This window comes from Musa acuminata, chromosome BXJ1-7 (genome assembly GCF_036884655.1).
Source record: "Musa acuminata AAA Group cultivar baxijiao chromosome BXJ1-7, Cavendish_Baxijiao_AAA, whole genome shotgun sequence".
In the NCBI taxonomy this organism is placed as follows: Eukaryota; Viridiplantae; Streptophyta; class Magnoliopsida; order Zingiberales; family Musaceae; genus Musa; species Musa acuminata.
Genome location: NC_088333.1, coordinates 24,188,334 through 24,204,729, shown reverse-complemented (window position 1 = coordinate 24,204,729; position 16,396 = coordinate 24,188,334). Strand labels below are relative to the sequence as shown.

Genomic DNA, 16,396 nt, shown 5'->3' with positions numbered 1-16,396 from the left:
TCGTACTTTTTGATACTGGAGTATGCGTTTCAAATGATATCCAATTAGATGTTCCTACCAGTTGCAAAATATGCACTGTAGCTTGGTACGAGTTCAATGGTATGGTCTGTTTGTCGATTTTATTGTAGAAAGATATGATAGTCTTTGCTCTAACACGCCAATGTTGGTCAGGTTGAGGGTTACGTTAGGTAATTAACAGACAACATAAAACTACAGATCTCATGAATATGATCTTTGCTCTCTGAGGGATATGCCATAGTCTGTTTGGTTGGATCAATTTTATATGAATATGCTGGATATGCCCACCCACGACAATGAAATGAAAATTCTTGGCTCTGATACCCATTCTATATCCATCTACATGGTGTTGTTGCATCAATTAGCCAAAGCTGTAACATTTGGGATCATTTGGATGTTTTATTATTTGTCATCAGCATCACATATTGAAACATTTTGTATTCCTTTATGTTTGTCAATTGTTGGAATGGTTTCTTTTGTTAATAAATCCCTATCATGACCATCCAAGGTCAAGTTTTTTATTGATAGATGCAATCCCGGTTGATGCAATGTGGATCTTTGTGCCTTTAATATTATTTGAGACTTGTTATTGATCTTTGTTTTTCCTTTTCTCGGGTAATTTCTATGGTCCAATTGTTACTTTACGCTAAAGTCAATATCTCTACTCTGTGCCTTTTCTTTTGTGGAAAGCACAGTTCCCTACTAGTCTAAGGTAGCCAGCTTATCAATGCGTTCTTGTCATTGCTCTCATTAGTTTTAATGAGCTGCTATTGGATGTGTGCCAAAAGTAATCTATTATTAATTTCTTGTGTCTAATCTCTCTACTACTCAGGCTCATTTTGTTTGCTGGTGTGGAGCTCTGTTGGAATATGTATCCTTCAAATTCGTACTCTTCATTCTTGCTACTCTGTATACATTTGTTCATACTGTGGGGTGTTTGGATTGCCCCATCTGAAGGTGAATTCGTTGATGAAGAACCCACAGGGAAAAAGGAGGAATGAGTGTAATGGATGAGAGCCAAATTTTAGGTAAACCGTCCAACAATATAATGTCACATTCTTGTCAGTGTTCAAATCATACATTTACGTTTACATGCAAATCAAGGAAATCAAGGAATTTTGTGAATGCTGACTCTACCATATTTTCCTCTTCTTTTTTTGAATGTTACTAATATTTTGTGACCGGTTGAATAATGTCATTATGCTTAACCATCTTTGTTCTTCTTCCATTGCCCAGAAGGTATTATTGCATGTTGCACAAGATCAAAACCACGTTTGGTCCTTTTCATGTTTGGTAGTGACAATACATGAAGATCGAGTTGTTGTAGTAACATGATCAAGAGTTATTGATAGATGAGTACAGATACATTGTAAATCTTTCACAACTTAAGAGTATAGCAACGCTATCTGTTCATTACATATTTGGTCTGTTCATTTGTTATCTGTGATTTTAGTCTCATATTTATATGAACGGTTCCTAGTGACTAAAGTTTTTCAAAATGCAGAATATTCAAAGCAAAAACAAAAAAAATTACAGTGTTTCAATATATTTGTGGAGCTGAATTAGAATCCTATCAGGAGAAGCTTAACAGTATTTGTTCACCATGATTGCTTTAGGAGCTACAGAAACCTATGATAGATCTACTAAACTAAACTTGTACAGAACTAAATCTATTGAACTTCATCACTAAATTTAGAAGATAAAGATAAGGATTCTGAGGGGATAATCGTCATAACAGAGTAGGTTAATTTGAAGCTTTGACACCAAAATGGACAAATTTTATCATCAAAATGGTTTGTCCATTACTTAAATGGCATCATTACATGAGAATTTAGACTAGATATGATCCAGGCACCCATTCACCTCAAATAAGTTCAATACGCCAAAAGCCAAAAAATCAACTAAAGTGTGATTCATGAAGAAATCTTTATAAAGACGATGACATGAAGGGCCAATATGTACAAAATGAAAGCTGATCTTAGAAGCATGAGATTCTGCTGGCTCTCTGTTCTGCTGCCTGTATGATGAGGTCTTCGATGGGCTTCAATTGCATATTCTACAAGAGGGCCAGATCCTGCGAAGCTCTTCCCAAATCGGTTTCTTGTGGTATTTAAATCTGTGTTGCTACTATCAAGCTTCCTTCGTAGTGAGTTCAATCTCTCTAATTCTTTCTCTTTAGTTTGTATCTCGGTTATGAGTCCTTCTGCTTGTACCTACAATGTAAGGAGAGTAAGTACGAGCTAAATTAGCTTGCTCACACAAAAATATGATCACATTATAAATGTTGCTAGAAATTGAAGTGATACTTAACTTGCTTTGATGTCAACTGTTCAATTATGCTGTGGAGTTGCTTCTCCAGCAGCTTCTCTCTTTGAGCTACATGAAAAAGAAACATGTAAGCATTGTGTAGTATTCTATTTGCAATAGGACCATGTACATATGCAAAAGTTGGTGGCACCTACACCATCGGTGCAATTTGCTGAAAAGGCTATGGTTATATGTTTTTCCCCTAATTGAAGCACCCATGTTCGCACTTAGAATCCCCTTATGTCTCTTATGTGCCTTAAGGGCGAAAAGACCAACATCAGGCCCTTGGTGGAATATCTAATGTTGGGGAGATTCTTCAAGAAACCACGCTAGAACGTAGCACTTACTATAAGCAGTAACTTCCAAGACAGCAAAACTAATTTGGTTCAACTATATCAACCAAGCACTCCCAGTTGTGATTGGCTAGACAAACCTCTAACCAATTTGTTTACTGGAAGACTGTATTTAAGGAGGTTCTGTATTATGTTCATTGTTCTTCTTTTCGTGTTAATTCAAAACATCCTTTCCCTCATTTCTCTTCCTTGCCTTGCAAAAATAACTCTTTTTATAAGCCATTTTCATCTTGATGTCGTGATTGGAGCTCCATGCTGCCACTGGGGAAACTCCATACTAGACTATTGCTGTTAAAAACCAAATCAGAATAGTAATCATTTATAAAAACATCGGATTTGGTTGAATATCATATGAGCTAGTTGTGTTTCATACTCAACTTCACAGAAGCATGAAATAGATAACCCTGTGATGCACATGGAGAGAATATGAAAAAGATATATAAAGACAGAAGAGCCTTAAACAACCAACCATGTGAAAGAAATATCTAAATTTTAGTTGGTACAATAAGAAACCATTGATCCTGGATAATGCGACCAGAGCAGAAAACCAATGGTTGCTAATGCGTAGAATATCATCTGAAATTTGTCTTGTGCATGTATCTGTCCCTTAAAAACATCTTATTGCAGCTATCTTATCCTACTCCCTAGATCAGCTCAACTAATAACTACAAATAGGATATTCCACATCAGCCTAAAAATGTCTTTTCCTAAGCAAGAAATTACATACTTCAAGGTAATTTTCTTTGATGATGGCAAATTATCTCAACACACTGTTCCATCATATATATTGTTGACGGTGCTTTACAAAAATGTGCTATTGTGCATGTCACTAAGGGTTAAAAAAAAAAAAGTAAACATCACAGAACATTGTGGAGGAAACCAGTGATTGAAAGTACCTGAAGTAGGCTTCTTGAAGGACTCTTGTTGAACTGATGACCACTCGCTCTCCAATCTCTGTATCGTCTCTTCCATTGGACACTAGCAAACAAAAGAATAACAACAATCATCTTATGACCATGACCATGTCAGTTAAAATTGATTAAAGCATAATAATGTTGGAACTGACCAATTCTAGTTTCTTCTCCTCTAAATCCTCTAGCTTGAAACCTTTTGATGATTCCATCTCAAATTGAGAATTTTCTGCCCTAATGGAATCAGTTGATGAAGTTTCATCTGCACTAGTTTCCTTTGCAACTAGTGCTTTTTCCAGCTCAGCTTTCAAATTCTGCTCTTCTAGGTCCATTTCCTGTTATAAATAATTAGTCAAAGCAAAAGAGCAATTTTAGCATTATGATGTGACACTGTCTAGAAAGTACCATTAAAATAATATGGATGTTCAGGAATTGGACACATGCACATATGTGGATGAGAAAATGGAGAAACTTGAAAGTAACTAATGATTGTAATCTCCGCATAAGATGGTTCTACAAACATGCTTTAGTAATACAAAAGCATTAGCTATATTCATAGTTATTAAGCAAACATTATTCCACAAATTATTCTACTCACAATGCAGATTTGGGAGATGGATCCAGATGACTTGCTATATTGAGCATGAAATAGATCACAGAAGAAACTAATTGGAAAACAGTAGAAATACTTTTAACTGCAACAGCTAACCGAGAAAAATAGGCTAACTTCTCTCGGTTCCCATAATTAATTTTGCAGGTTGACGGCAAACTTCCTGCATATTCCAAATGCCTTGCACTTCATAGTAAGAAAGCTTTTCCCAATTGCTTTAGGCTTCCAACTTGCTTGACCCACTGCCCTTGGTGGCAATTATGGGTGGGCATATGGTGATGGAGTGGATTGTATTAATGCCAATGTCTACTGGTGCATTGGTCTACACAAAGAACTCATTTCAGTCTTAGAACTTAGAACTTAGTATTATCCATGCTGGAGTTGAAACACCACAGAATTAGTCTACAATTTATCAGTTTAGATTTTGTAAAGTTCATCAAAATATACTTATCACATAGAACATACCACAAAATCCTAATTTTCAAAATATAGTAGTCAATGAAGAGCATACAATGAAAAGGAACAAATCATACAATGTTGAATTAATAATAAGGAAAAACTAGGTCGAAGTAATAGTACAATCATATTAATATGCACTTCAAACAGAAAAACTAGGCTTTTCCACTCTGAAATAATAGTAAGTCAAGCAAAACTAATGACTTGTATCTGCAGTTGATACATGTAAGGGTTTCCAAAATGGATGGCTCCACCCGTCTTGCTTCCTGACTCAACTTTGTCTATTCTCTTAAGAATCAATTAAAGAATGCAATATAAAAGATAAAAAAGACAATTGATAGTCTGGCCAACAAGCAAACACTTGGAGGAATAGAGGCAAGGAACACTAAACACATTAGAGGAACATACTCTAGTTAATTATCTTACCGTTGCTACTTGAAGAACTGTTACGCATATAAAGTTTGAATCTTGATAAGTGATATGTTACTCCATAAGAATAAGAACTATAATTTAAAGTTTATAAGTCCCAACCTCTAATTTACTCTGAAGTAGGCTGCTCTCCTGCAACTTTTCCTGAATTTTCTTTTCGCAATTTGATATAGCCTTTTCATACGCAACATTTTCTTCTTGGAGGGTCACCTCCCTCAGTTGTGCCTACAGAAGCATACAATGTCGTATTAATATGTAATCGAAAAGCAAACAATGAAAAGGAACAAATCAATAACACATTTGGCAAATTTTAAATCCAGCACATCAACTGTAGCAACAAGCAGTACAATCAGCAGCTCAAGAAGCCAAAATAAGAACGAAGACACAAAACAATGATGAAGCAGTAATATTATCGTAAGATCTGATTCCATATACTTCCATATACCCCAAGATCTATATAAAGTCGATCCCTTTCTAGGAAATACCCTAAGAATAATAGATCGTAGGTGCGCAATCGATCTATAAATCTTTGATGAGCAGAATAAGAGAGGCTACCTGTTCTCGGGTTGTGGAGTGGGCGTTCAATTGGAGGGCGAGGGCGGCGTTGGAAGCGAGGGAGTGGGCGTGGAGGTCAGGAAGACGCTGCGAGATGTGAGCAGGCGGGATTCTCAGCCGCAGATCCTGGATCGACCGCCTCAGCGCTGCCGCCTTCCCGTCGAGCTCCACCGCGTACCTTTGCTGCTCCTCTGTGAACATCACCGGAAGCCGCCCCTCCCCCTCGCCGCCGCCGTCGCTCGGCCCGCCCCCTCCCACCACGTCCGCCGCCCACGCCAACAACCCCGCCATCGCCTCTCTCTCTCTCTCTCTCTCTCTCTCGCAAAATGGTCTCCTCCCATACGTATAACAATTGGGTGGAATTCGAGTCCGGTTATCTTTTGATTCGACCCGACTAAGCTCACATTGCGTCGAAGTCGAGTCCAGTTATCTTTTGCTTCGACCCGACTAAGCTCACATTGGGTCGAATTCGAGTATATAATTAGGCCTCTCGGATCCATACTCGACGCGAAACAGTCGTGAAACTAGTGACCTAATTTTGTGGTTCCGTACATGATGATCAGAGATAGTTGCGACAATTAAAGCAAATCATCCATCGTTCAAATCGCGGAACGAGGGAGGGATATATTTGAGAAAGTATAACTCTCAGTGACTCCCGTGGATAAAAGAGATGAAACCAAATTAACGGCGACAGAGGCGAAACACCGTTCGACGATGAAGACAGAGAGACCGAGATGTGAGCGGAGGAGGCGGCGGCAGCCAAAGGGGCGAGGATAACGGCGATATGGATCCGGCGACGGGGCCGTCTGCGTCCGTTGCAAAAAGAACGGAAGCGAAAAAGGACGGAGAGAGGCAGCAGCTGAGAGAAAGAAGGGGTCCGAACACGCGTCGTAAACTTACCCAGCAGGAGTAGGGTGAGAAAGTGGTCAAAATTTTTCTATTTTGGGAGGACAACCCTCAAATTTGGGAGGTAACAAATACCTTATGTGTTCTAGGGGAAAGACAGAACTCCAAATGTCCAGGTACGCTTACCGAATTCTAGTGCAATAAAAAAGTCCCCTCCCGAAATGAAGGTGATTTTAGCCCAAGTAACTCAAGTTAGACTTCTGTATTTTTGACTCGCGGTGACAGGAACAACCTTGTGGTGGGCTCTAAACAGATGTTTGATAAAATGTCATGATCTTCTTAAATTTCACATCATAAATATTACTAGAGGTGCCCAGAACAATTACTTATTCTTAATAGCTGTTATTTTTCGAATTATTAACGATGTTGGATGAACCCTAAATTAATCAAATAATTTTGCACATTATTGTTCTAACCAATGATTAAATAGTCCCAATTAGTCCTCATGTAACTCTTATATTGTATGTGAATATTTTATTTTGATCAGCAGCGTGCTTAATTAAATGTCTGAGATTCGTATCAGCGTGAAACACACTGCACTGAGGCCTAAAACCATTGAAATGCTTTACCATCTTCAAAATTTTAACATACAATCTCTAGCGACGATGAAGACTACTATTTCAATGGACAACGCAAAGCCTGCAGCCTCATCATAGCATGCAAACCTAACTTGAAACACGACGATCCCATATGGATATTTTCGAGCACAAAAGTATCTAAATTGTTATATGAATAACCTGTTAACATATTATGTTGCAAAGTGTATATTTGGACATGCACTTAGTTGCATTGCAAGAAGTACATTAAGCAACATGCGATGACATTCCTACAAAGGAACAATATTGTCATTACACTATCCGCTTCTGATGTAACAATCAGATTTATATTACACAACCACAAGAAACCATTGTACAGTTATTGTCATGAAAACAGTAATGCAAATAAAGACAATAGGGTAACAACGATTCACGACAGCCAGATTTGGCAATGCCAGAAAACAACAATAATTGATTTGGAGAATAATCTAAAATCTCCACAAGAGTTCGTATCTTCAAGTGAAATAAATAAAAGAAATCTATGAAAAGTCCAATGCATCTATATCATAGGTGAAACCATGCACAAAATACAGCAGAGCACACAAATTATGCTTCCCATAAGTTCAGCACTAGAAACTATAAACATAAGCATCAGTTTATTATCATGGTAAAATGCAGCACCTGAAACTTGTGGGGGCTCCAGCCATTGCTCCATGTTAACAAAGCTAATAGAAAGACATTAGTGTCCGGTGCATCACAAAAGAGTCATTGCATTAGGCAGGCCAACAGTGCCACAGCAAAGTTTCTGATCTTGGTGAGAGATTGATGGTGAGAAGCACAAAAGCAGAAAATCCAAGTGAGGGAGATCCCACGGAGATGCTGTGCTACTTAGTAGAAATAGATCATGAGAAGACAAAAGCAGAAACCTGAGGCACTGAATGAGATCCCATGGGTGCTGCCCGTGCCACTTAGCAGAAACAGACAGTGAGAGAGATGTCATGGGTGCTGCTCTTGCCACTTAGCACAAATACAGACAGTGAAGAGAAAGCAGAGAGCCTGAGGCAGTGAGGAGAGACATCCCATGAGTGTTCTTGTTCTAGAATCACAACTCAAACAAAGAAAAAAAGGGACATGCCTATGTTAAAGGCCATAAAAAAACATTAATCTGACTGTATTAAAGCATTGATTGATCTACTACCACAACCAAGTATGATTTTCAAGATTTAAAATAGAGACAAAAACATGAAAATGAACTAGAAAAATAACCTCTCCAAATGCCAGCAAGCTGAGGAGAGTGCTCCAACCAAAAGGTGAAGAATCCAAAGCTCCAGAGTCCACATTTAACCACTTTAAGCCAACTAATTATCGTAGGACATCGAATCTACGGTCTAACCAGTCAAGGTCATATTGAAATAGATAATTTCTGTTGGATTTATCAGACACATGGTGTACTCTAGCTCCTGCTCCTACTCCTGCTCCGGCTCCTCCGCCCATCCCTGCAATATCTCTTTGAGATCAACACTGTTGTAACTTACATAATATAGCATTGTAGTGCATACAGGATAAGTGACAAAAATCCAATGAAATAACTACAAACTGTTGCCCACCCATTGGCATAAGGAGAGTCTTGACGACGATATGCTGGTGAACGGCTGCAGTTCTTGCCAAGGCGAGGTGAATAACTATGGCGTCGATCCCTGTCGGGACTCCTGAAATCAATGATGGTCAATGACACAAGTCCATAGAGAACTTATGACAATAGCCTAATTTTAACTAGAAACCAAAATGTTGCTCTACCTGTTACTATAAGGAGAATCTTGACGGCGAGGTGCAGGTGATCGACTACGAGATGAATAGCTGCGACGAAGAGGGGATCTTCTCCCTCGTGGACTGCGACTTCTGTCAACACAATAAAGATTCAAAATGAAGTTAAAAGATATAAAAGTTAGCTATGTGGTAAATACATATTTTAAGTAGTATGCAATATATATATAATTAATACATAAATACACATACATAGTCCATGACTTCTTTCAACACAATAAAGATTCAAAATCAGTGATTTCAATAGGCGCTCAGGCGAGGCCCGAGCACCTCGCTTCATGTCCCGGCGCCTCGCTTCAAAGAGGCACTGCCTGGGCATTCGCCCGAGACTAGGCGTCAGGCGCTTCGGGCGAGCGCCCGAATTAAACCAAGCGACCGAACTAGTGTTTTACATCTAGTTCAATATCCGATGCTTTAGTTGGTTCAATCAAACCAACTAAAGCACCGATATCAGCCTCCCAGCATCCCTCTCGCGACTTCCCCAATCCTAACCTTGCTTGTGATTCTACCGCTGACATTTCCTCTCTACTGCCATTGTCTCTCTTCGTTGTCGCTGCTTGCCGTTGCTGTCACTGCTCGTCGCCGCTACTATTGCTGCCACTATCGTCGCTCGTCGCTCCTGCTGCCGCTACTCGCTGCTACCACTACTGCTTCTCTCAGTCAGTAGTCTCAGACTTACTCTTACACTGTGCCCTCGCTACTGCTGTCGCTGCTCACCACTATCATCGCTCCCGCTCTCGCTGCCTCTACTGTTACTCTTCCTCCCTCTTCTCACATCGACTCGATAATATACTGTTAATAGTATATTAATAGTATACTGTTAACTATATACTAGTAATAATATTTTTTTATTTATTAGATTAATAATATATTATTTTGATTTTAATACTACTAATTTTTATTTATTTGAAATTATTATTATTGTTTCAAAATTTTGAGATTTTTTGTTAATATGATATTGTGATTCTATAAGATTTTTTAATTTAATACCATATTTTTTTATTTAAATAATTATATTTATTAATTATATTATATATTTTTATATTTTAGCACCTCGCTTCACTCGAGCGAGCGCCTAGCGCCTTATGCGTTTTTGGACATTTACACCTTTTGACGCCTAGCACTTTTTAAATCACTATTCAAAATGAAATTAAAAGATATAAAAGTTAGCTATGTGGTAAATACATATTTAGTTAGTAGTATGCAATATATATATATATATATATATATAGAGAGATTGTACCCAAACAAAATTATCCCTGATAGTTAGGGTGCCCTAGACAGTCCTTATCCATCCCCCTTAAACCAAGGAAAAGTTGCAAAGAGGATAATAATTAATTAATATTAGGCAAAATCATACCCACGACCATAGCTAGGGCTCCGCCGATAGCGAGGTGGGCTAGGGCTTCGACGCCTTCCACTACCCATGCCACCTGGACCAATCCGCAATCTACACTCTCGGGCAAAGTGACCAGGTTCACCACATTCGTAACAATTCATGTCCCCACCACCTCGTCCATATCCACCACGACCACCACCGCCACCCTTGGAATTATGAGAAAGCTCCACACGCCACCCGTGCTTCCCTATGATAAAGGCCAAAAAAGAATTTTATTACAAAGAATGACAAAGAATCAAGATATAGTTAGAACCTAGGTAAAATAAGACTTGTAGTTGTGGCAAAAAAGAATGTAAGATAACTCTCTAAAAAGGAAAGATGAAGATATATTCAAAAATTCAGAAAATTGTTCTTGCTCCTTCAATTTCAAAAATACAAAACAACTAAAGTTCAAATACTAGATGATAAAACCATTTTATCTCCTAAGAAAATTTTCAAGTGGCTGAAAAAAAGAGCTGGAAAAGATCATATTGATGAAAATACATAAAAATAAGGGATTCTGCCTAACTCTAGAAGATGTTCACCATCCATGTGATTATTAAGACAAAGCAAACATGGTGACAGCTCAAAGCTAGATGCTTAAACCATTATCTCATAAATATTTTTTCAAGTGAGTGAAAAAATGTAGCTGAAAAAAGACTAGCCCATAGCAACAAAAATAAATAACAAAAATGGATTATGCATACTTATAAAAGATATGCACGATTCATGTGGTTATTAAGAACCACATGAATGGTTCTAACAGTCAATCGTTAGATCATCTAAAAAACTGTTACAAGATCAAATTTCAAAAACAAGAGCTAAAAATGGTTCTAACTAGCCCTTATCCGAAGTAAACTCCGGTACCACTTCGATCATATGCTCTCTCATGTTAGTAATGTCTTCCAGATATATGTATCAATTATCCATACACAACATTAAAAGAACATGTAAAACTATATCCCTAAATCACCTCTCGTCTCTTGCCCTGAAAGCTGCATTTGAGAACATTAAAGGTAGAATGAATAACAGTTAAAAAAGCAACTAGGGTAGAAAGGATCCTGGTCATTATAAACCTATGACAATGAAATAGGGACAGAGAATGTCTTGCCCATCACTATGCTGAGGTCTAACGACTGATTGGCATTAAACCTGGAATGATTAACAAGGTCGATGCTACAACTACAAAAACCAAGGTGAGTGAAGGGGGAAAAAATGCAGCACTTAATATGAACCCAAACCCAGCATTGTCTACGTGCTGTCATATGGCCAACCACATGTCACTAGGCGAAAAACAACAGGCTACCATGACAGGTCATTGTTGTTTGCTAATGCAGTGGCGGGAAGAAGCCGCCACCAACACTGGAGGTCTAGAATCTCAGGAACAAACCACCAGTCTTATTTCCAAGTGATAGCACACATTAGCAATGACTTTCTACTTCTCTATTCTTTCTTGCCTCCATATTTTATAAGTGCAGATTCAGCTGCTTACCTGCTTCTCACTTATTCTTCTCTAGTTAGTGGACTAGCTACAGTGGTTCTCTTTCAATGGGCATCCACTGCTACCCTGCTGTCTTCTCCATCAACCACTAAATTCCATATGTGGCTGCAAACCTCTCCTTGGTGCAACCCTATCTCTTAGTGACACGACCGACTCTTTCACCAGGCTCCTAGGCAATTCATACAACAACCACTAAATTCTTAGGAAGCAAACCTCCGAACTGGTGCAAGCTCTCTCACCTAAGGTCTTTGTCACTGTGGAGGTCATTCTGAAACCATTGATGGATCTGCCTATAAGAAATATGCAGTAACTCCTAGAGATACTAAGCCTCCCTATCTCTTGCATCCTCTCCAAGAATTGAATATGTTCAAACTATTACAAATCAAAAATAATATAGTAAAAAGTAACATAATTATCAAGATATGTAAACTGTTATAAATACTAAAATAAAAACAAGAACAGATATACTAAATTTAAATATTAAAAATAAATAAACTAACAATTAAAAACATATAATATTATAAATAATATAATATATGAAAAGATATAAAATAATATGGATTAAAATAACATTTTTATAAAATTAAATTAATAGAAATTTATAACGAGTAAAAAATTTGCCCATAAGTGAAATTATTTCAGTAATACATTATATTAGTTATCGTAATCAATTTTATCTTGATGTTGATTGTGAAATAATAAATCAAACAAGCCAAAGGACCTAATTATTTTTTATTCCGCTCTCAAAGCACGCAAACCAAGGATGCCAAAGAATTTAATAATCTGATTTCAAAAGAAGTGGATTTTGATTTTGATTTTGATTCCAATTCCATTTCAATGCTGAACATAATGCCACCCAACGTTTTCTTTAGATGTGCTAGTGAAGGTACATTTTCATAAACATGGCAAGACTTCTAACACTTTGTTTCCCGGCCTGAGGATGTAGATCCACTAAATTGTTGAGGAAAAAAGACATAAGCTAAAGATGGAGAAGATTTGATATTCAGGTGTTTCAAATACTATAGATGACCACCTTTCATTGACATCTCACAGACTATACAAGGCTAACTATAACCCGTCGATACAACGGCCTAATATAATCTAACATGCTTACCTATAGGGTCAGATATCTTAGACCTGAAAAAATTTAAATCAAACACTCATTATGTAAAATACAAAAGAACAAAATAAACCAACCCAAAATTCATGGTATAAATCATCTCTATGCAATTTAAAAATATCAATCTATTTTCATTCGAGAAGCAATAAATGCATAACTACATACAATAATTAAAAATTGCACAAACATCTGTACCATCTAAATCTCGAATGGCATCTAAGGCATCTCGCCGGTCATCAAATTCAACAAATCCATAACCAGGAGGCCTTCGAGCAACCCAAACACTGCACATGCTCAAATAATGTAGTTCAGAATATCATATCATGCCACATTTTGGACCAAGCAAAACACAATGATAAAAGGTCATGCATTCATCATTGAAAAATATAGGCTTCACATCTTTTCATAAGCTCGACAGCACAATTTATAAAGATTATCCACATGGTCCATGAGACTAAGATAAAAGAAGTGCAAGCATTCAATTTAAATTACAAAAGGAGATCAAAAAATTAAAGTTGAGACAAAGTACTGAACTACATAAATGAACTACAATCGTAGTAAAAAAAAGAACTCAGATATATGCAACAGACATCTTTTAATACACAATATACATTAAGTGCATAGAGCATGAAAAGTCTGTCGACAACTGGAATCAATCTTCAATTGTAAATATCAACCTTCAGAATTTTTTTTTTGAACGGGTTGAACTGGCATCAGTTCATTAACAGCAAAATCATGACAGGTACAATTGATTCTGATTAGTCAGTGTCCTGTTTGTTTCATTTTCTTGCATTGTTTGCTCACAAATTTTTGGTTTCATACATAAACTAGTGCTGATTGTCTTTCCTAATATGAGATTGCATATAGAGAAACAATGAACCTCTCACTATCTACCCTGAAGCCGGTCAATACATAGATTCTCAAGAAATCAAAAATGAAATTTAAAAAAAATTGATGTCTAAACAACAAGGAGATAACAAGACATACAAGCGACTCAAGTTCAGAAAAGCAATTATTTTGTTAAAAGAGGTACCAATAAAAGTATATTGATAAGAACAATTAAACAATCAGAGATCACAGACACCAGGCTATAAAAGTTAAGATATAACTTACAAAAAATTACTGACATACAAGAACACTATACATCTCATCGGATAGTCTACCTTCGAAGTACACCAAATGCTCGAAATTCATCTTCTAGATCTCTTTCAGTCACTCGTGAATCCAAGTTCCCAACATAAACTCGAGACATTTCGCGAAATAATTGTTCACCTAATCCAAAAAAAAATAGAAGAGAATGTATAAGATAAAAAGTAGCTAGGCGATTAACAAGTTAAGGAATAAAAAAAGAGAAAATTACAGATTCTAAAGAATGACCAGTTTTTCATTTATAGGTCAATAACACAGTGATATATGAAAGAAATTGTAATAAAATGTTTTGATAACACAGACAATAATGGTTGGATGAGATAAAATGTGATAAAATTGTTAAAAGGAATTTAAAAAGAGTGATAACCCCATACAAAACTAAATCAAGATATGTACCTGAACCTGATTTTTAAAATAAAGTTTGAAATATGTAAATGCTACTTTTAGTTTATGTACAAAATACCAAACAAATAAGGAAGACAAACACATGGAACTAGAGAATGAGGACAGGGAAAGAGAGACAGAAAACAAGACTCACAGGCAATAAAATGAACATGGAGATTCTGAAAGAACAAAGGAAAATAGAAGGGTAGGTAATCTTTAATGTAAAGTGTTATGATGCTAAACACATACACAAATCAAATGAAGCATGTCTAGCCAAATCCTCATTTATATTCAAGAATTTTAACTAAAAGGCAGTGTTTTTCTGTCAAACGTTGTTAAAAAATAACAATAGCAAGACATCAACATCTCTTCCATGGTTGTTGGAGGATAGTTAATCAAGGGGATTTTGTTAGAATAAACACAAGTTATACATTAAAGCTTGTTAGTTTTATTAAAACTTACAAATATCCAGAATATTAATCCCAGTAGAACTCAGCAATCATTTACTAAAGTATTCATCAACTAACATAATCCTTGTAAAACCTAAGATAAGCTATCCCAACAAAACAATTAAACATCAATAAGCACCGAGCAGAAGTATAGACCATATCTGCTTACCACCTGTTTGACACTATACCTCTAAAAGTGAAACCACTTCAGGTATCAATACCTTAAAAGCATAAGAAAGGACATACATCCTGCATCCTCAAAAGATCTAGTGATAGTATCTTAAATTGGAGAACGCATGTGCCTCCAAGACCATATTCTGTTATAATTTGCCCAATCAATATTCTCTTAGCAGTGTAAACACTTCAATTTTTTATTCTAACACAAATGAAGCATGTCCTATAATTCAAAGATGTCAAAACAGTCTAGGGGTGTTTAAACGATTCACAACTGTACATTTTTTCAAGCAGAAATCAGGAGAATAAAATAGGCCCGTGATGAACAGAGGCAAACAAAGTTGAAGTCTTGCAACAAGATATACAGCTCAATGTTCAGCCCTTTCTTTCCAACGATTCATTCATAAAAAATAGTCATAATTTGTAGTGTTCAACTTTTTGGAGATTCAAACAAACGCTTCAAACAACAATAAAAAAACCCGCCAAAAAATCTTCTTTACATTACATGAAAGATCCCACTTATCGCATGAAGACTAAATCACAATATAATCAACAAATAAGAACAAAAGTATGCAGCAATAACCACCCATAACCCCCAAGAAATCCCTTTCCTGACACCCTTTCTCTTTTTTCCCTACTTCATCTGGACGAGGAATCCCAACACCACAGTTCGAAAGAAACAACAACATAACCACGATAACAGGTAGAAAAAAACCAAAACGAACGGAAAGACGGCAACAGTAACGCTACGCCTTCCAAATCCATGCCAAGAGAACGCGGTGGAAGAAAAAACAAAGGCGAGTAGGGAAAGAGATGGAAAGAGCACTCGGATTACCTCGACGGGTTGCAGGCAGAATCTATCGCAGGGAGGGCCCAGGAGTTAGGGTTTAATGGGCGGCGGCCGAGCGATAAAACGGGAGCGAGGGATCGAGGGATAACTATATATATATAGACGAATCGGGTATGTTGATGTCAGCACTTAACGGATCGGATTCTAGTAGGATCCGAAATGGTTCATGAGTCGGGTCAGGTGAGGAATGGGCTTCCGGACGAGCCATTCAGCATTTGAATTGGGGTAAAGGTTAGGGTTTAATTGAGATCCAAACACAAACATAAGTGTGAGCACAAAAAGAGAATGAAAACGGGTTTTGCATGATGGAAACATCACAAACTTAGTTATGCATTCCATTCTGGATCGATGGATTGCAATAAAAAAGAAAAGGAAATCGAACTCTCAATAGATTTCTTTTAAAAAAAAAATTTATCATAAGGATGAAAGAAAAGAAAATCCCAAATTGTTTTTTTGTCACCTTATTGACTTTCATTTTAGAAAAAA

At 37.0% G+C, this 16,396-nt stretch overlaps 2 protein-coding genes across 3 annotated transcripts; both read right to left on the bottom strand.

Moving 5' to 3' along the window:
- Nucleotides 1–1,915: 1,915 nt before the first annotated feature.
- On the bottom strand, nucleotides 1,916–5,965 carry LOC135678978 (uncharacterized). Its single transcript, XM_065192281.1, has 6 exons — nucleotides 5,640–5,965; nucleotides 5,187–5,309; nucleotides 3,745–3,924; nucleotides 3,575–3,656; nucleotides 2,330–2,394; nucleotides 1,916–2,231 (listed from the first exon to the last, which is right to left on the bottom strand). The coding sequence occupies exons 1-6, from the start codon at nucleotides 5,928–5,930 to the stop codon at nucleotides 1,932–1,934; spliced, it is 1,041 nt and encodes a 346-aa protein (XP_065048353.1). The 5' UTR covers nucleotides 5,931–5,965; the 3' UTR covers nucleotides 1,916–1,931.
- A 1,722-nt stretch (nucleotides 5,966–7,687) lies between these two features.
- On the bottom strand, nucleotides 7,688–15,981 carry LOC103973734 (serine/arginine-rich splicing factor RSZ21A). Of its 2 annotated transcripts, XR_670852.3 has the most exons (8): nucleotides 15,896–15,981; nucleotides 14,068–14,176; nucleotides 13,100–13,188; nucleotides 10,266–10,491; nucleotides 8,879–8,980; nucleotides 8,689–8,790; nucleotides 8,348–8,577; nucleotides 7,688–8,137 (listed from the first exon to the last, which is right to left on the bottom strand). XR_670852.3 is itself a non-coding variant. In XM_009388379.3 (7 exons), exons 2-7 carry the CDS (start codon nucleotides 14,154–14,156, stop codon nucleotides 8,535–8,537), a joined length of 651 nt encoding a protein of 216 aa, XP_009386654.2. In that variant the 5' UTR covers nucleotides 14,157–14,176; nucleotides 15,896–15,981; the 3' UTR covers nucleotides 8,222–8,534. The 2 variants fall into 2 exon arrangements, 1 of the variants encoding a protein (XP_009386654.2); XM_009388379.3 differs by lacking the exon at nucleotides 7,688–8,137 and having other exon boundaries at nucleotides 8,222–8,577.
- Nucleotides 15,982–16,396: the final 415 nt, after the last annotated feature.